Source organism: Diabrotica virgifera, chromosome 2 (assembly GCF_917563875.1).
Source record: "Diabrotica virgifera virgifera chromosome 2, PGI_DIABVI_V3a".
Taxonomy (NCBI): Eukaryota; Metazoa; Arthropoda; class Insecta; order Coleoptera; family Chrysomelidae; genus Diabrotica; species Diabrotica virgifera.
In genome coordinates, this window is record NC_065444.1 from 1,358,270 (window position 1) to 1,386,262 (window position 27,993).

The window sequence follows — 27,993 nt, forward strand, 5'->3', positions numbered from 1 at the left end:
GGCTTAATATTAATAACTGGGTTAAAAATTAGTATTACGAAAGTCAAAAGTGACTGAATCAAAGTTGAAAGCCCCCTAAAGGATTCTGAAGAAATTTTGTCATTATTTTATTACTGAGCTGTTATTTTTAATTGTTAACCATGAGTAATTATGTATATGTAATAGGTATAACAATAAAAACTAAACATATTATTCTACCATAAAATTAACATAAAAAAATGAACAAGTAGGAAAAAGAACATATTTTGAAAACTATGTTTATATTTTAAGTCTTCTATTTTCTTTAATTTCATTTTTTTCTTCAAAATTATATATAAAAAAATATACAAGGAGAATGACTTTTCAAGTAGTTGATTGATTACGCAGCAACACTCTTCCATGTTCAAATGTCAAATGCACGCACACTGTAATCTGTAATAGGTACTAAACTAACGTTACCAAATTAAAAAATGGTTACAATACTGATATACACAGCGTGCCCACGCGCCCTCTCTGGAGCCGTCGCTCCTTCAAAATTTTCAGAAACAAGCCAGTCCCGAGCGATAGCGAGAATCATCCTTCGTTGCCACAACCAGAAGTGGTAACAAAGTATAATAATGTCAAACGGATTTACATAACCTCCCAATATTTTCGTGCATCTAGTTGGCTATTTACTGAATTAGGTACTATGTATATTAACAAATATTTCGTTGGTAAAAAATATAAATGGAATTATTTCATAGTAGTCATAAAATATTTATTTTTTTAACTGTTACCAATGGTAACAGCGGTTACATGGACGCTTCGCCAGTGCTGGACATGTACGACATTATTGCTCAAAAATCTTTACTATAGGTATACAGTAGAACCCCTCTAATCCGTCACCCTCGGGACTAGGAGTATGGTCGGAACGCAAAAAAGGTCGGATTATCAGAAAAAGTCATTAAATACGTCTGTACAAGAAAAAAAGCCTGTATTATTCTCTTCAGTGATATAATAACCATACATATGTACATAATTATATTGCATTAAAATGCCAGAATTCTTTGTTATGTATTTATTAAATTATGTAATTGCAAAAAAAAGGTACATATGTACTGAAAAAATTAGTAGTCTACTTGGAAAAAAAGTCAGTGATAGATTTCTGTTCACGAGACGAAATTCTGGACTTAGTTGCAATGTTTCTCCAATTTTTGATCCACAAGATGTCCATCGGTGTTGATGCTGGATTCTGCTCTATGTACTGAAGGCCGATTTCAAATGCATTCTTGGCATCGGTGTGTGAAATCTGGACAGGAGGCTCGTCAACATCACTGTCGGATTCTGAGTTCACGTTTTCATCATCATCATGTTCCAAAACCGCGGCAACAATGTCGTCATCATTCAGCACTTCACTGGTTTCGCAGTTTTTGTCGCCTTGTTCAATCCACTCTTCAACTTCACCAGCAGGGATTGAATTATTCAGGGTTTAAAGATTTTTAACGATTTCCTGCATGTCGTTTTGCTCATCTTCGATCTGGTCAATTTCGGTCATAACTTCTGGCCAAAGCTTACGCCAAGATTTTCTTAGCGTGTCAGGATTCAGTTCTGCCCATGACTCAGCCATTGTATAGATAGCATCTTTAATGTTGAAGGATTTCATGGCTTGAAAAATGTCATATCCTTCGGATTTTTCTAAGATTTTTCTTTTTCAAATCCTTCTCAACACATGGCACAAACTCGTCAAAAATCCACGATTTGAAAATATTGCAGTCCATCCAAGCAGATTTTTGATTGCGGTAATAAACCGGCAATGATGATAAATTGATGTTTTTGAAAGCCCTGGGCTTCTTAGATTTGCCTATAACAAACAGGGAAAGCTTGTGTGTACCATCGGCATTGCTACAAGGAGTAACAGTTAACCTATATTTTAAGAGTTTCGTTCCCGCTACGGTTTCATTTGGCGCACTTAAGGTTTTACTGGGAAGCATTTTGTAATTTAGGCCTGTCTCGTCTATGTTATAGACTTGGCAAGGTAACAGTTCATTTTCTTTTACGATTTCTTGAAACTTCACCGAAAACTCGTTAGCCGCCTCAGCATCAGCAGATAATTTTTCACCACAAATTGAGATAAACCGGATACCATGACGGGTTTTCCAGCGATCAATCCAGCCTTCACTAGCTTTAAACTCACTTCCGACTTCTAGTTTTTTGTGCAAAATTATTGCCTTTTCTTTTATGATTGGGCCAGATATCGGAGTTCCCTTCCTTGTTTCTTGGCTGAACCACATCCATAATGCACTATCAAGCAGTTCAAGTTTAGGCTTTTTCAATGTTTTTCGATTCTTAAGAGTGTTTTCTCCATCTATCGTCATTGTATATGATTCAATGTCTTTCCGATTTTTTCTCCAATCCTTAATTGTTGTCACGCCTACGTTCAGTTCCTTGGCAATTTTTTGTAGTGATTCACCTTTATCCAGCCTTTGAAGCACTGCAAGTTTTTCACTTAACGAAAGAGTAATGTGTTTACGTTTCGCGGACATTTTGAAAACATATGTACACACCACAAGGTTCGAAATATCACTGAAAGAATTGCGAGCAGGCACTGAAGGAATTTGCCGGGGCATGCGGGCAGGTCGGATTACCCGGAGCGTCGGATCATCCGAGGGCGGATTAGAGGGGTTCTACTGTACCTAGAATGTTGGATAAACGAGACACTAAATCCGGATGAAGAAATTAGAACTCGTATAGAAATTGCAAGAGGAGCATTTATGAAAAACGTGGATCATGAAGGTTAACATGATAAAATTAGAAGCCTTCGAGATGTGGTCATATCGTAGAATGCTCAGAATATCTTGGGTTCGCCGCATTTCAAACAGAGAACTCTTAAACAGAGTAGGTAATGGCTAAGGTGGCTTAATCAAGATGATAAAAAAGAAAAAACTTGAATATCTCGGGCATATAATGAGAGGTAGCAGATACAGGATGCTGCAGTTAATACTCGACGGAAAAAGGGGAATGGAAGAAATATTCATGGCTCCGAAACCTTCGTCAATGAAGTGGTTTATCAGCAGATGAATTGTTACATGCCGCGCAAGATCGAGAACGATATCGGCAAATTGTCATGGAAGCTACCCAGAAGAAGCAGATTGTGTACATGTTTTGAAGCAGTCATAACCCGTTAGCAATTTGATGAAAAAATGTATTTCTACATTTTACATTATACCATTCGGTTGTGTTGTGTATTAGAAGTCTTCCATGGTCCATCTTCCTTTAAAATAGTTTTTCCTTTATATCTACCACATATTTAATTTCCTGTCCGAAATACATTTCTTAGCCTCTTCTTTTATTGTATAAATATGATTTTCTTGTGATTAGCAAATGGGTGGCTTTTACAAAAAGCATGGAAACCATTAAAAAGGCAAATAATGTATTAACATAGCCACAGAGGTAAATAATATAGAAACAAAAGATGCTAATACAGTGAAAACGTAAAGGTTGGAATAAATTTATTTTTTCATGAATGGGCGATTTTGGAATTAAATTCCGAAACATGTCCATTTTTATTTTTAAATTTTGACTTTTTGGCATATATATCATACTATTGACATCATCTATCTGGCTGTGATGACGTATTCAATCAGAGGTGTAACCAGGATGATCCTAAGGGGGGTTACAACTACTTGATGGGCTCTGGGGGTATGGAATAGTAATGGTGTTAAGCATATAGAGCTCAAAGTACCTACATCCAAATGGGGGAGGGTTACAACCCCCAAAACCTCCCCCTGGTTACGCCTATGTAATCAATTATTCTTTTTAATGAGAATAGGGGTCCTGTGCTAGTTCATTTGAAAGGTTAGTTAATTGTCTAATAGTAATATAAACATTAGTATAATTACAGGGTGCACACACTTTTTTAATTAAATTGACACAAAAAGAAGAATTTATTTAAAACAAATTAATTATGTCGGAAAACAGAAAAAGATGTTTATTTTACAAATAAATATTACTTTTCGCTTAAATTAAATGTTCAAACTGCCAAGAGTAAGGTGAGTGGCAGTATTTTCTGTCAGCGGTAAAATGTATTATGAATTAAATACATTAGGTAGGTACATATATTCTTCTTTTTGTGTCAATTTAATTTTAAAAATTTATTTTTGGACACAATGTCTAAATAAATATATTAATATTTATATTACTGAAAAAATAATTGATAAACCTTTCAAATAAACTAGGACACGACCCCTATTCGCATTTAAAAAAATTATCGATTATGTCATCACGCCCAGATGGATGACGTCACTAGTATGACATGCAGGGTGTCCAGAAACTCTCTCGACAAACGAAGACCGAAGATTCTTCAGATAATTTTAAGACGATTTCACGCAATTCACCTAGTCGAGCTCTTTAAAGATGGGTTCTATTTAGAAAAACGAAAACTCGTACGCTTATTTACTTTCCAGAGATAAATCGATTCCATCATTAGCGAATTTAACTTCTTTGTCTTTACTTTTTAAGCATTTCTGACACTTGATGATTAAATTATGAGGTCTAATACTAAAAGATACTCTTGCTTCTGTCTGTAAGTCTGCAAAATATACCGTGTTTTTCTAAAAAGTTTTTTCGAATTCAAAAAACGAAAAACTTTCAAATCGATTTTTCTAAAAAAACGATGCATCCTACCGGTGTCGAAATGCTAAGAAGTTAAAGACCCAAAAAGGGCGCCTGTAACCGGTACTAGAAATTCGTAATTGATGAAATGTATTTACCTTTGGAAGACAAATCAGCGTACCAGTTTTCGTTTTTCTAAATAAAAGGTGATATTTAAGAAAAACTAATTCCAAGACGCCATCTTCAAAGAGCTCTAGCTCCCTTAGGAAGCATGTTCGGACTAGGTGAATTGGGTTAAATTGTCTTAAAATTATCTGAAGAATCTCCGGTCTTCGTTTGTCGGGATAGTTTTGGACACCCTGTATATGTTGTTCTAAAGCTATTTCCTTGTGGAATTTTTATAATCAACTATTTATAATGGGAAATAAGCCACAATTTTACCAAAAAAAGATTTTATTAACGTTTCGAAGCCCAAATCGGGTTTCGTTGTCAAAATACAAAATACTATAAATAAATTATTAGAATTTTTTTACTTAGTAACAACATTTTTGTTTATTTTAGTAGTATTTTGTATTTTGACAACGAAACCCGATTTGGGCTTCGAAACCCTGTATATATGCAAAAAAAACAATTTAAAAATAAAAATCGACCTATTTCGGGATTTATTTCCAAATAGCCCATTCATGAAAAAATGAATTTATTCCAACATTTACGTGATCACTGTATATTCTGTACAGTTAAAAACAGATAAAAAAACTTATAAAACACAACACATTTTTTTCTTAAAAATAAACTTGAATTGAAGTGGGAAATATTAACATAAATGTCTTTTGATATACAGTCGGAAAAATGAAAGAATACCCATGAACGATCACATCAATCACATATTATTCAGATTATTGACAATCTATCTCTCTCGTTTGTTATTTATGGAAAAAAAAATAGCAAATACAAAATATGTGATTGATGTGATCGTTCATGGGTATTCTTTCATTTTTCCGACTGTAAGTATATTTTTGTTTTCTTACTTTGAGGCTATTGATTATGTACTTTAGAAAAAACTACAACGTTAACGGAGTTTTATCATTTCAAATGGTCAATGGAACTCTACATATAAAAAAAACCGCGAAATGCTACCATTGAAAGGGGTGCGTGTTTGAGAAAGGGGTGAATTAGTCCCTAGACAGGGTACACTAGGGTGAGTTCTATGCAGTTTTGGTACAAACACGTCTACAGAAAAATTGTTCCAGGTTAAATTTACTATCAAAATATCACCTTTTAATGTCAAAAATATTTTTTTTACAAAAACAGATTCAAAAAAAGCAGAATTTTGTTTTTTGTCCCATAACTTTTTTCCACAGGGATATAGGTATAGGCATTGCTACCCACAGAAAATAAATTTCTATCCTTTCTTCTTAAAATGACGTGTGGTAGTCTTTAGGATTTATAATTTCCGAAATATGATTTTTCAAAATTCGCTACTCACAGCATTTTTGGGTCATTTTCCCTATTATTTCGCAAACATTGTTCTGTAACTTTTTTCTACGCAGTTTTAGGTGTGTACAATGTAATATCCTATATTTAGTAGGAAGAGAAGTCAATTGGCTTTAAAATAGTCTATTATGGAAGGTTGTATGACTATTTTTAAGCAATAGGTATATGTTTTTTCAAAGTTCTATACTTTTAACGATTTTTGATAGATATGTTTTACGATTGCCAAATACAAAAGAAAGCTTATTTTCTTTACTTTAAAATGGGGTATTGTAAAAAATTATAGGACTATTTTTAAACAAGATATATGCTTTTTCAAAGTGTGACATATATACACATGCAATATGTCCCACTAAGTTGGAACCATATGGAAAACTAATTTATTATTAATTTTATGAAAAATATTATCTTTCATAAAATGCTCTGCATAGCCTAAAACCTAACAAGCAATCATCACATATCAAATTTTATCAATTGTATATGAGGTATTTTAAAAAATATGAATTTCGCTCAAGAGTAAAGTACTGTATTTCACAATATGGAAAAGTGTTATTGAGAAAAGTTATTTGGAAATAAAAATTATGTTCTAATATGCAATTATATTCTTTGAATTGAAAAAAAAATTCAAAATTTTTCTCAAATTACGGATACCCTTGGATACTTGTTTAAAAATATTCCTAGAATTTTTTACAATATGTATACCATTCTCAAGTAAAGAAAATAAGCTTTCTTTTTTATTGCAAGAAAAACAGTTATATTGAGAAATTTAAAAAATAATCGTAAAAAAATCAAAAATCATTAAAAGTATAAAACTTTGAAAAACCATAACTGGCTTAAAAAATACAGAATAATAGTCGTACAACCTTACACAATAGACCGTTTTAATGGTAATTGACTTCTCTTCCTATTAAATGTACCTTTGCATATATACCTAGAAATGCGTAGAAAAAAGTTACGGAACAATGCTCGGGAAATAATAGGGAAAATTACCCAAAAATGCTGTGAGTAGCGAATTTTGAAAAATCATATTTCGGAAATTATAAATCATAAAGACTACCACACGTCATTTTAAGGAGAAACGATAGATTTTTTTTCTATGGCTAGCAATGCCTATACCTATATCCCCGCGGAAAAAAGTTATGGAGCAAAAAACAAAATTTCTTTTTTTCGTGTTTTTTTTTGCTTTTTTTTAATATATTTTTGCAAAAAAATTACTTTAGAAGCTTTTTTTTCTGTAGACGTGTTTGTACCAAAAGTGCATGGAACTCACCCTAATGCACCCTGTGCCTATGGACTAATTCCCCTCTTTCTCATAAACGCACCCCTTTATATGGTAGCACTCCGCGGTTTTTTCATATTTTGAGGTCCACTGGCCATATGAAACAATAAAACCCCGTTAACGTTGTAGTTCCTTTTAGCTCTCTTATTTTGAACATATATAATCAATAGCCTATAAATAAAAGTTAAAATTTCTAAAACGAAATTAGATTTGAATTGGCCTCCACTTAAATCCCTTCTTTTAATCCTTGAATTTTAATCTGAGTCAAAGGTTTCTGAGTTTTATCTTTTTTTTATTGTACTAGATACTATTGGTTTATCTGTATTGTCTTCATCAATACCAGTATCATCGTCATTATCATCACTAACAGAATCATCAGAACAAAAATCATCTGCAGTCTGCTCCCAAGCCAAGACTATCTTATGTTTTTCAATTTCGGGAATTAAATAGTTAGAATTCATAATGTCGGGTAAAATCTGCAAAAAAATTAATTAATGCATAGAGAAAAAACATTAATCAACAAAAAAATTGAATGGTGGACTACAACAATGTTGTAAGCGACATATTGGGTCAAAGTGAGGTTTTAATGCAATATTATTGTATATCCAAAGACCAATGCGAGCATCTTTCAATCTGGCTAAAAATATTTTGCCTTCCCTGAGTTTTTCGTACCGCAATGTTGGTATCCGTATGTTCATAAATGGCTTGTCAATGTGTTTTTTTCATCTCCTGCATAATCTCGATTCTGTCGCTTACAACATTGTTGTAGCCCACCATTCAATTATAGAGATTAAAAAATATATAAATTTTTTATATTGTAGACTAAGCTCCCAGCGTTCACTGAAAAATGTACTAGTACAAACCAGAACTATCATGGTGACTCATTATGCCTGTGTATATCGAGCTAGATCTATCAAGATTTTTCGACCAGTAACATGTGCATGTTACGAAAAACTATCTGAATTTTTAATTAGTATTTTATGGGGCAAGTTCTTTACTTTGTCCGCAGTAGACCTAAATATTTTCGTGATACTGACCCCACATTGACTGCGTCAACTGTGTCATAACGCATTGTGGCAAATGGGGTATACGGGACATATATGCCTCGTAACGCACTCAAGGTGTTAAATGCATTATTGTTTAAATAAGTTCCAAAAATTTATTCAACACTATACTTAGTTACAGAAAAAAATCAACCAGAAACAGGTAGCATTAAATCCGAACCCCGGAAGTGTCATGGGTTTTCGAAATGGACCCTCAGGCAACATAATTGGTGATCCTTGCTATAATCATTCAACATCCGCTAATAACTTTCCATGATTGATGGGGCTTTATGTAATAAAAAAGATCATTCAAAATAAAAATTTTACAAAACAGTAAACTGCACATTGTAAATAAAAAATTAGTAATTATTGTCACTACATTTTTAAAGACGAGAATGGTTTTAATCAAAGTGGTCTCATAGTGCCACACTTACAGTACAGTACAAACTCATAGAACGGACCTCTATTTAAAGGACAAAAAATCAGATCAAATGTAAAAAAAAATTTGAATGCAAAAAAGTATGTAACATCGAATTCTAGAAGGAAAAACAACAAGGACAGGATCTCGGCACTGCTTTGTGCTAACGCTGATGGACCGCATGGATTGACTATTATAATTGTTGGCAAATCTCGTAAACTTAGGGCCGGTTGTTCGAACGCTAATCAACAATGATCATTATCAAATATTTAATTACTGTCACCAACTGTCAATGTCAACTTTGATTGGGTTTTGCTAAAATCATCATTATTGATTACAATTATGAAATTACTTAATCAATTATGTTAATAATTGTTATGTTAATTGATTAACTAATCTCATAATTATAATCAATTATGTTTTCAGTAACCCAATAAAAGTTGACATTGACAGTTGGTGACAGTAATTAAATACTTGATAGTGATCATTGTTGATTAGCGTTCGAACAACCGGCCCCTAGTGTTGTCAAAGATATAATCATCAAAATGCATCATCTGCCCGTTTCATATTATATAGCTCTAATAGGGCATGGTTCACCAGATATTTTCAAAAATTGGTTTTTAAAGGATTTGTACCTGCAGTGAGAAAATTTCAAGAGAAGAAACTGGTATAATACCGCCTAAAGAGACGAACTGATTTTAGACAAAGCTCCTGCTATGCTAATCCCCCTGAAAGTATTCTAAATTCAGAAGATGGCAACTTTAATTGTATGTTTTCCAAAAAATACATAGCTTATTCAACCTATGAATCAGTGAATAATTTTGACAACCAAATGAGTATATATTGCAGAAAGTTTGTAGATGAAGTAGAAAAGTAAAAAAGTAGTGAACAAAACTTTATTCCTTTTTTAACTTACAAATTTGTACACTGTATATAAATAGAGTAGCTACATAGTTTCAAAAAAACATTTTTTTGATTGATTTTTAACCTATTTTTATACAACAGACTTTCAGCTTTAAAGGACATCCCGTCCCCCAATTAGTCCGTTATATCGAGGTTTTACTGTATTTTCTATAGTTGTCTATTGAATGTAACTTACCTTTTTTTCAAAACGATTCTGAATACTCATCCAAGTGCGGCATTTATTGAATCGTCCTAGATTGACCAAATCTATCCAATATGCTCTACCCCTCAGATAATAATATCCTTCTGTGGCAGTTATTATTTCCAGTATCATGTTGTCCTCATCAATTGTGTAAGCAGTTCTATAACCAGCCATTTCTTGGGATTTGAGGTTTTACTGAAACAAGTTTTAAAATTACATTCGGTTGTTTGCTGTAAAGGCGAAATTACACGGTTCACCTTTGCCTTTCAATTTGGATGAAGCAATCAAATTGATCCATGTAAATGTAAAAGTGGCCATGTAAAATAACCACATTTACCAACCCTTTCAAAATCACCTCCATCCCCCTCTGTGGCTCAGTGGTAAGAGCTCCTACCTTTGGATCAAAAGGTTCGAATGGTCGTGAGTTCGAATCTCACTGGGGTCAGACATTTTTCGTTTATTATAAATAAATTAAAATAGTTTCCGTCCTTGTGGGATCGATACTCACCGGAGGGACCGCAGATGTTCGGATACAATTAGCGTCTCTTTGCAAAGACAATGAGGTCGACTTTGCAAAGTAACAAGACACTTACTCAACACAAACACTACACATTACTTCCCTGAGTTAGTGATAAGTATAGTCTAAAAAATCATTAAGAAATTGACTGGCCAGTTGGTTGTGAAAACCTGTGCCAATAAAACACAAAATACACACACATAAAGTCACCTCTTTTTGTGACTGAGGATTTTAAAAAGATTTAATATTAATAGCCTTATAGATCTTGTAAAAACCAACAAAATTCTTTTTTAACAAACTTTCTAGGATACAAAATAAAAAAAGTTACGGTTAAAAAATCAATATATTTTTTTGAACAGAAAAAGGAGAAATCCAATTGGAAGCATAATAATATAAGTTAGCGGTGTTTTTAGTCATCATCATCAATTGTGCTACAGCTCTATGAAAGAGCCTCAACCTTCTTAAGTCTATTACGCCAGTCAGTCCTATCTATTGCCAACCGTTGCCAGTTTGCTGCGCCTATTTTTCCCCCATCTTCATCTACACCATCCTTCCATCTAAGTTTTGGCCTACCCCTATTTCTACTTCCCACAGATTGTGACATAAGGATTCTTCTAGGAGGGTTGTTATGCTGTGATCTTGCTAGATGTCCTACCCATCTTAGTCTTCCTATTCTTATAAGAGATACTACGTCTTTACCACCAAATATATGTTTATATCTGTGGTATACCTCCTAGTTGTACCTCCTCCTCCAAACACCATTTTCACAGATGCCACCGAATATGCCTCTCAGGATCCTTCATTCAAATATAAGCAGAAGGTTTTCATCTGCCTTGGAGACGGTCCATGTCTCTGATCCATATGTCAACACTGGTTGTATAAGGGTTTTATATATAGTTATTTTTGTTTTTTGGCTTAAGTTTCTGCTTCTCAAATGTCTACTCCGTCCAAAATAGCATTTGTTCGCTAGGATTATCCTTTGCTTGATTTCTTCCGTCACTTTTCCAGTGTTTTTAGTCATTGGTCTTATTTATTCTCCTTTATTTATGCATTATTAACAGATTCCAGAAGTTTGACTGGCTTAGAATGATTAGTTTTTAAAAAATTTTAGTTAAAAACGAATAAGGAATTTTTGTAGTTTGGTAAAAAATGCCATTTTCTTCAGAATAGAAAGATTAGCTTTAGAGATACGAAAAAATGTTTAAATATGAAATTGTAGGTTATTTAATTCCCAAGAACTTGGCTTGAAAAAAAATTTTCTACAGCAAAAATTGAGTGAATCGTAAATGAGTATAATATCAAAAAACATTGATTTTTTCGATATAAATCTAATACTTTCCATAGTGAATAAATCGAAAACTATTCATTTTATCAAAAAAATGTAGGGGAGAGTTGGACAAAACCGGGTACCACTCCAACAACCGTCTGTATCTTTTGCTATATGAGAGTAGCAAATGTTTGCTGCAGATTGAAATATTCTCAAATGACTTAAGTTTGATATGCCAATATCAATTTTTAAAAATGTTCTTAGATTTTTATTTTTTTTTATTTTTATTAAAATATTGCAAAATACCCTGTTTTGTCCAACCGGTCTGATAAAACCGGGTAGTAACTTAATTACCATGTAAAAAGACTAATGGGCAGAAAATAAAATATTTATTAAAAGTATGTGAACAAAAATCGAAAATCTATGAACAGAAGTCACAAATAAAAACTTCATCTACATCATCAGGCACTACAGGCGTCATAAGCCCATTTGGTGCAAGACACACATTTTATCCAGCCTTCCTTCGCATTATAATTTGAAAATAGTTAATTTTAATATAGACACGCATAGTCATTATTATCTTCTTCCTCCAAACTCTCCAAAATTTTGTTTTTGATGCCCTTTGGAGCCCTTTTTACACGTTTTTTCTTTGTTTTTGTCCAGTTCATTTAGTTTTAATTTTTTTACGACTAGAGATTTTTTAAATTTTCCTACTAGCTTTCTTACTAGCTTCTTCAACAGAAGAAGCCACATGTAGTTAACTAAAAGCAAAAAAACCACTGCAGAAACTAGAAGTAACAACAGGTCTGATAAAATCGGGTACCCGGTTTTGTCGATTTTCGGACTACCCGGTTTTGTCAAACTCGTAAACAAGACATTAAATGTAATTTAAATTTTTAAGTTATGATATAATATTCAAAATTTTTGGCCAAATTAAAGGTAATATACTAGGTTACATGTATTAAATTTTGAAATGGCCATTAGTTATTCATTAGAGGAGAAAACAGCTATAAACTTACCTTAAAAATCGAGTTTCCTGCATCAAAAAACAGGTGAGGTCTTACTGCTCCAGCACAGATTACTCAAATGAGGTAGAAATGAATACACACGACTGTTGGTGGTAAAGGGACACTAATTTTAACATTGTCTAATAGATAGCAGCAGACAGTTAGAAGAATTAAGGGATACCCGGTTTTATCAACCTACCCGGTTTTGTCCAACTCTCCCCTATACCTAGAACATTTTTTGCTTAACCCTCGTAACGCGGTGCGGGGTGCAGCTGCACCCCAGACCTCGTTTTTCTCACCTATCTTTTTTAATAATTTTTTTTGATTTTTGTCCATTTTTTTATTCGCAATAAATTCAATTATAAACGCATTCCACCCATTACAGCATTTAAAACTCTTTGCGTTTTGTGCTTTTTTGGAAAAAATAACTGTATGGTGCAAATGATGAAAATTTCATATCCTGAATTGGATGTTTCTGATGTTCCACCTGGAACTAACTAACCTATGGGACAAGGTCGGTATTACTTATGTCAGAGAAAAAAGACCGAAAGTCCCCGCATAACTGTATTTTGTGTAAAAACTTTGTGTTGCTCACTCTGTGAAAAATTTCCTGTTTGTCTTGCAACGATAATATTTTTTTTTTAAGAAGAAATGAGTACTTTGTTTGCAAAATTATGTTTCATAGTACAGTGAAACTTGGATAATTCGAATCTCAGGGGACCGTTAAAAAAATTCGAATTATCCAAAAATTCTAATTAAAAAAATAAATCTAAAAAAACAAGGATTAGCTACAAAAACATCTGCAAATGATAAATATCAGTAGTTGATCATTTTTATTGCTTGGAGATGTTTTTGTTCCTATTCTTGCCCGAGTTTTTTCAACCTAAAAAAATGGGCTAACAAAATTCGGCCAAAAATACCAATAATAATACAGGATATTCAGAAAAGATAGCAGAAAAGTTCGAATTATCCAAAATATAATTCGAATTATTCACGACTTTTTACCATTACTTATATAGGAAATGCTAGGGACCAAAATAAAAATTCGAATTAAAGAAGATTTCGAATTATGGAAGTTCGAATTAAGCAGGTTCCACTGTATAATAAACAAGTCCTAATTATCTTTCAAATTAATCTCCCCGACGTTCAGATATAAAAAACGGGATATACGGATGGGGTGCAAATACACCCCGCACCGTTGTTTACGTAAGAACCTAATAAACCGGGAGATATTAACAGAAGTTCAACCACGATTTTTTAAGTCCTGCCCTTTGCAATACTGGAAGGTTAGAGAAGGTACTTACAATTTGTGAAAAAATCCACGGGTTTCCTGTGACATTTTTCTGTGAAAATTAGATTTTCCATGAATAAAAAATAACCAAATATCCATAGAATAACAGGATATTATCTATTTTATGAAGAAAATTTTTTGGGCAGGACGGTCGCAAAAGTACTTAGGGAGTATACATATATACAAATATGTAATGAAAATAATGAAATTTTCATGATTTTTTAAGTCCTGCCAACTTAATAAATTAATTATATTTATTTCAAAATGACCAAAAAAAATATTGGCATGACGTCACCTAATGTTTAACTGCACTTGTTTCTTGGAAAATTTTGTATAAAATTTTCACTCTGGTTCCGTGATTTTCTAAGTCATAAAATAAATTTTGTTACAAAATAAATAATTTCAGTATACATTATGCAAAATGGCAGGATGTTTAGTTACACCTTTTTTACTATATATAGTTAAAAAATTTGTAAGAAAATTCGTGGAAAATTACACGATTTTCTAAGTCATGCCATTTTGCACATATCTCAAGAAGGTTAATATAAATCTATTTTCAAAGAGGCAGGATGGTTGTATAGTTATTTCGTATAAAAAAATTAAATTATCTGTCTGTAAAATTATTTCAGGGTGTTATACAAACATATTCATATCACCACATTTTTCTTGAGTCATACCATGTCGAGTATGCTTAAAAAACACTAATCTAAAACCGTTTACAACTTTACAAATGTCATCAGACCATCTGGTTGGCGGACGACCTCTACTTCGATATGCTTCGTCTAGAAGAAGCATATCGATGTCTTGTAATTAGTTTCTTTAAAATAGCTGCAGAACGCTTTTATTTGGAAAAACGAAAACTGGTACACTTATTTATCTTCCAGAGGTCAATTGTCAAATGTCAATTATTAATTGTCAATTTTTAGTACCGGTCATAGGGGTCCGTTTGGGTACGGAAACGGATATATTATCGAATAACTTTTCTGTCTAACTTTTAAGCATCTCTGACACTGGATTATTGAATTCTGGGATAGTTTTGTACTAAAAGGTACTTTTGCTTTAACTCAGAAGAATACGCAGTGTTCTAGAAAAATCGATGTGAAAAATTTTTTGTTTTTTGGTTTTTTGAGTTTAAAAGAATTTAGAAAAATTATATTTAGAAAAACGAAAACTGCTACGTTTATTTCTCTTCCAGAGGTGAATCGATTTTTAAATACAGCATCTATCTACTTGCAACTTTTTGCATTGTGTTCAGGATAACATCAGGAAAAGGTGTATAATATAAAAATGGGTGGAAATTGCATTTTAGTGCATAACATGCATCCAAAAGTGCATAAACCTGTCAAAATCGGTGTATGAAGGGCAAAATTTTGTTATTTGGGAGGTTTATGGAGTTACGAATACGCAAGCAGAACCGACCGCTGAATCACCTAGTGCCCAGAGTTGCTGCTAAGGCACGCCATCTGGAGTTTCGTGGGATATCGGCAATAAATTAAAAAAAACAGAATTTTCGATGGTTTTTGGGATGGCCGAACACGAATATGACATTACAACCGACCCTCGGAGCACTTGGTGCCCAGGGTGACTGATCTCGAATTTAAGAGAGTTTTTGGAGGTTGATTCTGATGGCGTATTCATGTTCAGCAACCACAAAACTCTTCGAGAAATCTACTTGCATCACTTTAGTGTCTGAAAGCCTCGAAATTTAAGAATACGGCGTGTATATCAGTCACCCCGAGCACTAGGTAAATATCTGTTCTAATGTGACATTCTTGTTCAGAAACCCCAAAAACCACCTGAGTAATCTGTCTGTATCAATTTACTGCCGAAATTAATATATAAATATGGTATAGAAAATGCTTAGCAAATAAAAAGGTACCATAAAATATCATTTTATTATAATACTAAAATACAGGGTGTCCCATTTAAGAAAACTCAAAAAATACTCATTCCGAGTTTCAAGTTTCAACCAACCCCGTATACTAAAATTAAACATTTTGGTATACTATTAATAACTGACAATAGTAGACTATATTAAAAATCGTTTAACATAAATTAATAGAAGTTTGGATATCAAATCACTAACAATATGTATAGGGTGTGAATGTTCCTACAAAATTAAAAAAAAACGTAATTATATTTTAAACTACCTCGTATAATATTTCAAAACACTATATTTTATTAAAGAGAACATCGAGTAGAATCCAAAAATGTAAAAATATACAGGGTATTCCATTTAAAAAAACATAAATTTTTGTCACCCTGTAAAAACGGGTAGCCCTGTATATTAGAAAATACTGTTAAATTATACAGAAAAATATATAAATATATATATATATATATATATATATATATAGCAAACATACTAACTGTGGCACATGTTTTACCTAAATAACTTTTTTCGTATATCTTACGACAAACGAGTAATTGGACTAGCCCACACTAATGCCCCACCCTGTATACAAAATAACCATAAAACCATCCTGCCTCTTTGTATATAGACTTATATTAAGATTCTTGAAACATGTGCAAAATGGCATGACTTAGAAAATCGTTGACTTTTTCACGAATTTTCTTACAAATCTAGGACTCCTGCCGTCTTACAAGAACCGTTTAACCTTCCTGCCGAGTACCGAAAAGGTATTGATTGTATTTGAGTATTATAACTTTTTAAAGGCAGGACTTAGAAAATCACGGAATCAGGGTGAGAATTTTCCGCAGAATTTTCCAAGGGACAAGTATACTTAAACATTAGGAGACGTCATGCCAATATTTTTTTGATCATTTTGAAATAAATATGTTTAGTTTATTAAGTTGGCAGGACTTAGAAAATCATGAAAATTTCATTATTTTCATTACATATTTGTATATATGTATACTCCCTAAGTACTTTTGCGACCGTCCTGCCCAAAAAATTTTCTTCATAAAATCGATAGTATCCTCTCTATCTACGGATATGGCAGGACTTAGAAATTCATCGCAAATCCCTATTTTTATTTTTTGGGAAAATCTAATTTTTACAGGAAAATGTCACAGGAAATTTGTGGATGTTTCCACAGATTGTAATTACATCGTCTACCCTTCCAGTATTGCAAAAGGCAGGACTTAGAAAATCGTGGCAGAACTTCTGTATAATATCTCCCAGTCTATAAGGACCGCCTTACGAGGGTTAAAATGAATGTTTTATCAACTTTTGCAGTCAAAATATAATAAAAAATTTCCACCCCCGAGATGGGGCAACCACTCCCATGGTGAAAGCGCCTTTCGGCATCATATAGATTTTGATCCGACTATCCACTTCGGTTCCTGGACTATTTATCTGGTTAGAATAGCAAACATACAAACAAAAAAGAGTAATAAAAAATGACAATAAAATAATAACCATACAGTAGAAACCACACAATTTTACCTGTAATTAATTAAATAACGTATTTCCAAAAATATGAATTATACATAATTTTCAATTTTCACTACAGGAATATAATTTTGTGCTTTCCTTTTATACTCTTATTATTTGTATTTGTAAAACAGAGACAAACTCATACCACAGTATTAATTGGTATTAAAATCAAACTTGTACACACTGTTTTACAATAAATTTACAACTTTAATCGTAGATAAATAATATAGTATTACCGGACTTTAATTTAAATTTGAAATTTGTAGGTTATGTGAAGTGGTGGCCGGTGGATGGCTAAACCTTAGACAAGGAAAGAGAGAGGACGAGTAATCTTATGACCAAAAGTGAAGCCAAACCGACACAGGACTATCCATAGAGTTATATTTTAGCATAGAGAGAGTGTCATTCAGAGCGAAGTGACGACACCATCTTTTTTATTTGGATTAGTGCTGTTTCACTCTTACTATAGTAAAGCTGCTACAGTTGTCCTCCTCTTCCGTGCCTATATTCACACTGAATGTCATCATAGATTTTCGATACAATGTGTTAGAAAGAGATGCCGCAAACCAGTCCATGAGATCTTGTCGTCAGGAAGCGCGGAAGGTAGGCTCCCTCTATGTTAATATATACCTCTATGGGACTACCAGGAGGCGGATCACGAAACTCGATTATCGACTTTAATCGATCGAGTTAACTCGATAATCGGGAACTTTGTTTCACGACACTCGATAAATCGACTCGACTCTACCAAAATCTCTCGACAACCCTAAAGGTGTCGAGTTAACCAGTTTTGAAGGTTATGCTAGTAATTATTAGTGTGTTTTATACGAAATGAAATTTTTTTTTATATATAAAAACTCTATATTTCTAATTATTTTCTATAAAAACTTAATCTTATATAAAATCACAAGTGCTTTGGACCAAATTGGTTAATTTCTTAATTAAAATAACAAGTATGCTGCCAATTGTTCCAGAACATTTACTGAAAATTCAAAGAAGGCAAGAAAATCTTGCATTGGTTCGTAAACGTGGATAACTCAGACAAACCAAGACAAACTGCATTCGAACTCGGGCATTTGAACTGCCTGAAAAAAGAGTTATTCAGACTCTCTAAGGACTTAGCATCAATACTCATCCAATTTGTAAGCCATCATGTAGCAGAGAGAAAAGTAGCTAGAGGAATAACTGTAGAAAGTATAGTTCTGTGTATGTAGTTTACGTTTTTACGCAACATGGTCATATCAAAGGTGTTTGGGAGAGGAATTTAATTTTGGTATAGCCCAGAACAAATGAATCTAATAAAATTGCCCACTGTTTTGGGGTTGATCTAGTTGACATTGTTATTTCAATTTAAATCAACCGTAACAACAATAACGACAATTATTTTAACCTTAAACAACGAAAATAAACGTTTTGAACGAGTCTTCGGTTGCCTACATAAACTGAACAGAAGTTAGGTACAATCGAGAAACTCGTTTTCTACTCGTTCGAGGTTCGTGAACAACTCAATAGACTCGATAACGAGTTAAGTCGATTTAGTCGAGTCGAGTTTCGTGATCCGCGTGCAGCTGATTCTAATTCATTTCGACAGTCGCAATTTCATTTCGACACCGCCATGACAGCCGGAGAGTATAGCGATTCTTGGGGATATTAACCTTATCATGTTGAGACTGCTCAGAATTTGGGTTGGCGCTTCGGTTTCTTGGATTTTGTTGATAGTCTGGGAAAATTATCGAAAAAATACCATTTTTGGGAAAAATTATTTACCAGCTATTTTATTGCTAAAATCGAATCTTAAGATTGCATATATTAGTAATATGGGGTATGACAAGTCCGCAGAAAGTGTGTTATTTTATTTATAAACAAATTAGCACTCCTAAATCTTCTTTTTTTTTTTCAATTAGTGGTCTGTAACTCCTATAATTTTTCCTTTGAGCCAAAAACACTCAAATAAAAATTCACCGTAATTTAGTTCTGCACAAAGTTATTTTTTTTCCGATTTCCTTCAACAAAAATTTTACTCAGAAAATCCGAGTTTTCCCAAAAAATCTGCCATTTTCAATTAAAATTTTAGGGAAGTACCTAATTATTTATAAATAATTAAATAATTGAAGACATGAAAGATTTATTATAGTAGATTATACAGAGGGGCTAAATTATGGAATAAATTCATTTCTTTAAAACGGACGATTTTGGAGCAAAATCCCGAAAGAGGTCGATTTTTATTTTTAAATTACAATTTTTTGGCTTATATTTCATACTAGTGACGTCATCCATCTGAGCGTGATGACGTAATCGATAATTTTGTTAATGGGAATAGGGGTCGTGTGGTAAGTCATTTGAAAGGGCGTTTAATTCTCTATTCAGTAATATAAACATTAATATCATTAGGTATTTATACAGGGTTGCCAAAAAAAATTTTGAATTAAATTAATTGGCGCAAAAAGAAGAATGTATGTAATTTATTTAACTCAAAATACATTGTACTGCTGTCAGAAAATAGAAAAAAAGGTTTATTTCACAAATAAACATTTCTTTTCGCTTAAATTAAATCACAAACAGCCTCCCTCCTACCTATTGGCAGTTTGAACTTTTAATTTAAGCTAAAAGCAATGTTTATTTGCAAAATAAACATTTTTTTCTATTTTCTGACAGCAATAGAATGTATTTTGAGTTAAATAAATTACATGCATTCTTCTTCTTGCGTCAATTAATTTAATTCAAAATTTTTTTTTGGCCTCCCTGTATAAATAATGATATTAATGTTTATAATACTGAATAGAGCATTGAACGCCTTTGTAAATGAGCTACAACACGAACCCATATTCCTATTTAAAAAAATAATTACGTCATCACGCTCGGATGGATGACGTCACTAGTTTGAAATATATGCCAAGAAATTTAATTTAAAAATAAAAATCGACCTGTTTCGGGATTTTTCTCTAAAATCGTCCATTTTAGAGAAAATGAATTTATTCCATAATTTAGCCCCTCTCTGTATATCAGGAGACCGGCGACAATCTAACCAATAGTTTAGCAATAATTAAAATGTTAATTAAAAAATTTCGGTCGAAATAATAACCAGAAAGATTATGATACACCAGAATAACTATGATTTTCATATAAAAAAGCACTATACCTATTCAACGTACCTTACAGGATTGAAATTGGACCATTTGAGCGGTCTCAGGAATGTTATAAAGAAACAATTTTTTGGCTTATAAACAAATAGAACCCCTCAGAAAATATTAGATTAAATTAAATTAAGTTAACGCTGTTGAAAAGAGCACGGCTTCTGTGTCCTTTTCGAAGAAAAACAAATTGAATTGCGAGGAGTGATTCCAGGTATAACCGGTCAAATTTGACCGGCATTTGCGACAGAGTTATAAACAACAGGATTTTAATCTTTGAACCATTAGATACCTTTTAATTCCGGTCCTCTTTGTACATACAAATTTTCATATCTTCAAGACACTCATAACAAAAAAGATTTATGTCACTGTCACCAAATTATTTAATTATTGATAAATAATTACTTCCCTCAAATTTTAGTTGAAAATTAAAGATTTTGTTTGGAAAACCCGAATTTTCCGAAGAAAATTTCCGTCGAAGGAAATTGGAATAAATTATCAATGTGCAGAATTAAATTACTGTCAATTTTTATGTGAGTGTTTTGGTTTAAAGTTAAAATTTTCGGAGTTATAGAGCAATAATAAAAAAAAAAGATTTCGGAGTGCTAATTTGTTTATAAACAAAATAGCACACTTTCTGTGGACTTTGCACAGCTATATTACTAATATAGGAAATCTTAAGATTTGATTTCAGCATGTCAAGCAATAAAATAGCTGGTAATTAATTTTCCTTGTTTTTTACTAATTTTCCCAGATTATTACCTCACATCTTTCATTGACTTGATGATTCATGTTGTGGACATTCTCAATTATTATATTTCTAATTTAATACTATTCTATCTAATTCCTCAAAACAAGCAAATTTCAATTAAACCCAGCTATATTATAATACCTTTTGATTTAGTTTTCCTTGCAAGAAATAAACAAAACACATCTAAACTAAACCTAACCTCGCTTTTGGTTTTGGCCATTCATTCATCTCCGTGTCCGTGTCAAATAATTTCGACAGTCGCCATATTGAAAGCGACTTGTTTTTGGTCGAAATTTGATTTAGAATCAGGGCCCAGGGCCCAGAGATTTTGATCATTGACGTATCTTTGGGGTATTGTTATGCATTGAGTATTTAAAATAAAAACATGAAATGTATTTAAAATGAAGAATTTGTGTACGGTAAATGTTTTATTAAGTTGCTCATATTACGTACATATGTTTCAATACGTACATATGTTTTTATTACGAATTTTAGATGATGATTTACTTTATTTTTTATGAAATTTTAACCTTCAACGAACACCCACCACTGGCAACCCATTGTTATTTTTGACGTGACCGCCATGTTTCTGGTGACAAACAAACCAAAAACTGGCTTCACTCATGCCCTGGAATCTTATATGAACAAACTGGGGAATTTCCCCCATCACTTTCACTACGGTCAGCTAATAAAGAGAAATGACAGCCTATCTCGCTCACGAAGACTTTAACCAATCATTTATGTTAACGCCATATCTGAATGTCACAAATAAAATAATCAAACGAGGCTTAACTCGGCAATGTCAATTCTGTCAAAAGTAATGACAATGAAAGTTAGTGGAAATAATTTTCCATTAGTTTACAGTTTTGTATTATCTTTAACGATTTGTTCTTAGTAATTTCAATTTAAGTTGGTTCCTTATCCTTCGTTGATAAAGTGTAGTTTTGTTTTAGTTACGAAACGAAAGAAGTTTTGTGTTGTGTTAATAAAAAAACTGAACATGGTTTATTATTGTTGTGTACGGTTGTTTACAAATCATAGAAAAGTTAGAAAAATGCATAGATAGGTAAATAGTAATTAGTTTATAACTGTTTTATCTGAAACGAAACAACAAATAAATACACGTAGGTACCTATATTTACAAAAACATTGTCTAACTTTTTTTATATCCCTTTTCCTTACTAAATTTGACAGCAAAAATAACATATACATTTTGTAACTTGGGAATTCCGAATAAGTTATAAGTAGTACTTAGATATTATTTAAATAAAATACTTTAACAAGCTTTGTAAGTTCTGGTATTTTATTTTAATAATATAGGTGAGATTATTTCTCGTAAAATAAGAAGATATTTTAATTAGTAACAAAAGGGCCCGCAAGAGGCGCTGAACGGATGAAATTAATGCTTGTCCATTTAAATTTCCCGCCAAATGGTGATTAGTTAACACTACGGTCGCATGTGGCGAAAGGAACCAAATTTTTACAGCGAGTTGCCTATCTATCCGGTAATACTATATTATTTATCTATGGCTTCACTTTTGGAACGTGTGTTTTAAATGAGTGTTACCCGTCCTCTCTTTTTTCCTTGTCTAAGGGCTAAACTGACATGGCCATAGACATAGATAAGGGGGGTGGCCATCGCGTATCTAATGTTTACATTAAATATTGACAAATTTGTAAAGAATATCCTGTTTGGTTTTGTTTTTTTGTTAATTGTGTAGCGAAATCTGTGAAATTGTGATAGCAAATTAAATATGAAGTGGTTTAATAATTGGATACGCCTATGGATGACAGTTTTGCCATCCAGCAGCCATATTATATCACGTGATTTGGAATGCCTAATTTACTTACCGTTGCACGTCATCCGCGCCATAGCCTGTGACACGATACCAACACGGAATATCTAGGCGGTAGGTGTGTTCCCCTTTAGAATAATTTTGATTCTAAAAAAGAACACACTCACCGCCTAAATATTTCGAGTTGGTATCGTGTCACAGGCTATGGCGCGGATGACGTGTAACGGTAAGTAAATTGGACGAGGTATATATTCTTCTAGTTTAGATCATAGAGAAATAAAAAGAGAAGAGAAGAATAAGAGATTTTTTTTATTTCTCTATGTTTTAGACGTGACATTGGGGCCATAGAGTTATATTTTGGCATAGAGAGAGTATCATTCAGAGCGAAGTGACGACACCATCTTTTTTATTAATTTGGATTAGTACTATTTCACTCTTACGCATAGTAAAGCTGCTACGGTTGTCCTCCTCTTCCGTGCCTATATTCACACTGAATTTCATCATAGATTTATAATGTGTTAGAAAGAGATGCAGCAAACCAGTCCATTTGTCGTGGAAGGTAGGCTCCCTCTATGTTAATATATACCTCTATGATTGGTTTTCTTCTTCTTTTTTTGCTGGTCTGTCACTATTTTAAGGTTATATTATTATCAGAGTTAAAATTTTTATTTGATTACATAAATATTTCGGCGATATTATTGTCAAGTCCTTTGTACTTAAAGGACGTAAGTATTTGTAATGAAATAATACTCGATGTAAAATACTTTATTTTAAAGAATTATGCACATGGTTTCCATTTTCTATCGCAGTATTAAGTATGTGACCGCTGTCGTTCAGATGACAGTAGTACCAACCTACATTCATGGTTAAGGGAGTTTTACACGAACATAACACCTCCTCCCTTGACCATGAATTACAAAAGTTAACTAGAAGTAAAAGTACTTACAAATTCAGTCTGGTAACAGGTTTCCTTACTCTAGTGGAACGCCTTAAAATGGGTTCCTCAGTTTCAGTTTGAGCCCCAGGTACACTATTCGAACTTTCCATATTGTTTGAAATTTCGGATTCATCAGTAATCACTTCGGTAGGTGGTGGTGAGACACTGTGCTCTGGAATTGATGCCTCCCTCGGAATCAAATTGTGAGTAATGGTATCCGGAATGTAACATGTTGGATTATTTTGAGATGGAGTATATTCCCCAATTTGCCGTATTTGGTCTACATGACGTTTCCATGTTCTACCATCATCTAACTGAATTAAATAATGCAATAACCCTAATCTGAGTACAATAATGCCAAATTGCCATTTAGAATGAAAATAATCCCTCACGGAAACCCTAGTTCCTATATCAAAGTTTCTTAGACTCATATCAGTATAGGTAACTCTATCACTACATGAAGGTTTAAGTAAATCTAATCTATTCCTTATTTGTCTTCCTAACATAAGTTCTGAGGGACTTTTACCTGTAACTGTATGTGGGCTTCTGCGGTATTGCATAAGTAGCTTACATAATTCAAACTCCCTGTCATTTCCCTCACTTCGCATAGCCCTTAAACATTTTTTTAGTATTTGGACATATCTCTCTCCCTGTCCATTAGTTGCAGGATGGTAGGGTGCAGTAAATTTTTGTGTAATTCCATTATCTTTCATAAAAGTTCTAAACTCATGAGAGTCAAATTGTCTACCATTGTCTGTAACAAAAACTTTAGGAATACCAAAAGTTGTAAAAATTTTTCGGCAAATTTCAATAGTAGTTTTTGTAGTAGTATTTTTTGTAAAATGAATTTCAGGCCATTTACTGAAGGAATCTACCAATATAAAATAATAACCTCCATTGAAAGGTCCAGCGTAATCAGCATGCACTCGTTCAAAACAAAATTTTGGTGGCTCCCATATATGAGAATTATCTTTAATTGGGTTGTTCTTGTGCTTATTGCACTCTAAACAATTTTTACAAAGTGACTCAATATCCTGGTCTATGTGAGGCCACCAGCAATAACTACGAGCTAAAGATTTCATTCTAACTATTCCAAAATGTGCAGTATGTAATTCTGTCAAAATTTTATTTCTCAATTTAGTAGGTATAACTACTCTTTGTCCTCTCATAATAACATCAGATTGTAATGAAAATTCAGCTTGATTTATATTGAAGCTAAATCGTTTATCAACAGGTTTTCCTGTTTTTAACCCAACAAGTAATTTTTTTAAGGTATGATCATTTTTTGTATGAAAAGCTAGATCTCTAATATTTGTAGGCAAAGTTTCAATTTGATTTATTTCAAAAATATCTGGCTCATCATGTGTGAAATTTTGTTCTGATTTTATAGGTAGACGTGAAAGTGCGTCAGCATTGAGATGAGAATCTGTATTTTTGTAACGAATGTCATAATTCAAACCTTGTAAGAAAATTGCATAATGTTGCATTCTTGTTGCACTTAAAACTGGTAGGCTTTTATCAGGTGCAAAAATTTGAACTAACGGTTTATGATCAGTGAGCAAAGTAAATTTCCTAGCACATAAATAATTGTAAAATTTTTTTACTCCAAAAATTATGCTGTAAGCTTCTTTGTCTATTTGTGAGTACCTTTGCTGTGTAGTAGTAAGAGTTTGAGAAGCAAACTGTAAGGGTCTCTCTGTACCATCTGAAAAGATATGTGAAAGTACTGCACCTACCCCATAGGGTGATGCATCAGTTGCTAGGACTAATGGTAAATTTGGGTCATAGTGACATAAAACATTTCTAGAACAAATGAGTTTTTTTGCTTTGTCAAACGCAGTTTGACAAGTATTCGACCATTTAAAATTGACATTCTTTTTAAGTAAATTATTTAATGGTTGTAAAATTGTAGAAGTATCTTTTAAAAAACGTCTGTAATAATTAATTAGGCCACAGAAACTCCGAACTTGAGTTCTGTTTGTAGGTATTGGAGCATTTGCAATTGCAGTTACCTTATCTGCACTAGTAGACACACCCGTTTTACTCATCTTATATCCACAGTAGTCAATCTCGTCTTTGAAAAATTCGCTTTTATCCAAATTTATATGTAAATTATGTTCAGATAATTTCTTTAAAACTTGTTCAAGTCTTTGTAAATGTAAGGTATTATTTGGAGCTGTAATTCTTATATCATCCTGAAATATTGAAATACCATCTATTCCTTGTAGCATTTGCTCCATTAAACGTTGCCATTTGGCAGGAGCACTAGCAATTCCAAACATTAATCGATTTGGTTGAAATAAACCTTTATGGGTGTTTAATGTAAGTAAATGTTTCATTTCATCTTTTATTGGCAAGTGTAAGTAAGCTTTCGTAATATCTATTTTTGTATATTTGTCCCCACCTGCTAATTGGGAAAGTAGGTCATCTGGTGTAGGTAAAGGGTATTCATCCACTTCAATGCAAGGGTTTAATGTGATTTTAAAATCACCACAAATGCGTATGTCCCCATTTTGTTTAACTACAGGAACAATAGGAGTTGCCCAGTCCGAAAATGCTACTTTCTTTAAGACTCCCTGATTTACTAAGGACTCTAATTCTGCCTCAACTTTAGGGCGTAATGCAAAAGCTACAGGACGGGCCTTACAAAATTTTGCTTTAGTACCAGGTTTTAGATAAATTTCAGCCTCTAACCCTTTTATTTCACCAACTGACTTTTCAAATAAATGTTTATATTTATCTAACAAAGTTGCAATTTCAAAATTTTCATGTAGAATTGTATTTACCTGATGTAAATTGATTTCCAGAGCATGTATCCACTCTCGACCAACCAGTGAGTAGCCATCACCATCCACCACATACAACTTTAGAGTGTGCTTTAATTCCTGGTGCTCAACCTCCACTGAAACTAAACCTAAAACATTCAAATTATTTTTGCAGTATGTAGTTAATTTAACATCCGATTTTTGTAATTGTAATGCAGGAAAATATTTTTCAAATATATTTTTATTTATGATTGTAACAGCAGCGCCAGAATCAATTTCAAAATTTAAAATATTACCATTCACTTTTAAATTTATAAAAAATTTATCTTTGCAATTCCCAGCATTTACTTCTAAGACCTCTTGAGCAGAGTTTACTGAATTTACTTGCCTGTGTGAATTTTGTTGTGCCTTTAAACAAACTTTTTGAATGTGTCCGACGTTTTTACAAAAGTTACAGATTAAATGCTTTTTATTACATTTATCGGCTAAATGCGAGGTGTCTCCGCATCTATAACAAGCCCTATTACGGTTATTTGACATTGTAAAAGTATTATTAGGAGAGCTACTATGATTATTTACTGTATTATTATCATTAAATTTACTAGTGTTTGTATTTTTATGAAAACTTTTTGCTTTCGCATTTAAAACATTTATACTAGCCTGATTGTAATTATTGTTGTGAGAAAATTGATTACTATCCTTTTCTGAAGTTTCCATGCTTGCTGCAATTTCTACGGCTCGGTCCAAGTCCAATCCCTTTGTTTCTAATAGTCTGGCTTGAATCCTCTTTGACTGTAAACCAAAAACAAACTGATTTCGTATAGCACTTTTTAAATATGTGGAAAAGTTGCAGTTTATGGCAAGTTTCTGTAGAGAATGTAGGTATTCTTGTATACTTTCGCCTTCTGCTTGTCTTTTTGATTGAAACCTAAATATTTCAGCAATTTCAAGTGGTGCAGGGTTGTAAAAATTATCCATTAACTTAACTGTATCCTCATATGACTTGTCTTCAGGGACCTCTGGAGCTAGTTTATCGCACAGTGTATCGTATGCTTCCGACCCCATGTAATGTAGTAAATAGGGCAATTTCATTTCCTCTGGAATTTTAAAAACTTTGTATGCTCCTTCCAGCCGTTTTACCCACCTGGACCATTTTGTAGCTGTCTGGTTAAAAGGTTCAACGGAAAACTGGAATGTAGAAACTTGTGTAGACATTACTGGAGCTG

General features: G+C 32.9%; 2 protein-coding genes across 7 annotated transcripts; both read right to left on the reverse strand.

The window, feature by feature from the left end:
- Positions 1-203: 203 nt before the first annotated feature.
- On the reverse strand, positions 204-26,922 carry LOC114335430 (jerky protein homolog-like). Of its 6 annotated transcripts, none has more exons than XM_050643306.1 (3): positions 17,624-17,811; positions 9,900-10,100; positions 204-7,815 (listed from the first exon to the last, which is right to left on the reverse strand). In XM_050643306.1, exon 3 carries the CDS (start codon positions 2,583-2,585, stop codon positions 1,635-1,637), a length of 951 nt encoding a protein of 316 aa, XP_050499263.1. In that variant the 5' UTR covers positions 2,586-7,815; positions 9,900-10,100; positions 17,624-17,811; the 3' UTR covers positions 204-1,634. The 6 variants fall into 6 exon arrangements, with proteins under 6 accessions (XP_050499263.1, XP_050499266.1, XP_050499264.1 ...); XM_050643309.1 differs by lacking the exon at positions 17,624-17,811 and adding an exon at positions 26,789-26,922 and having other exon boundaries at positions 3,372-7,815; XM_050643307.1 differs by lacking the exon at positions 17,624-17,811 and adding an exon at positions 21,411-21,488 and having other exon boundaries at positions 3,372-7,815.
- On the reverse strand, positions 13,485-27,982 carry LOC126880372 (uncharacterized). The gene is made up of 3 exons (XM_050644197.1): positions 27,463-27,982; positions 26,789-26,916; positions 13,485-13,496 (listed from the first exon to the last, which is right to left on the reverse strand). The coding sequence occupies exons 1-3, from the start codon at positions 27,980-27,982 to the stop codon at positions 13,485-13,487; spliced, it is 660 nt and encodes a 219-aa protein (XP_050500154.1).
- Positions 27,983-27,993: the final 11 nt, after the last annotated feature.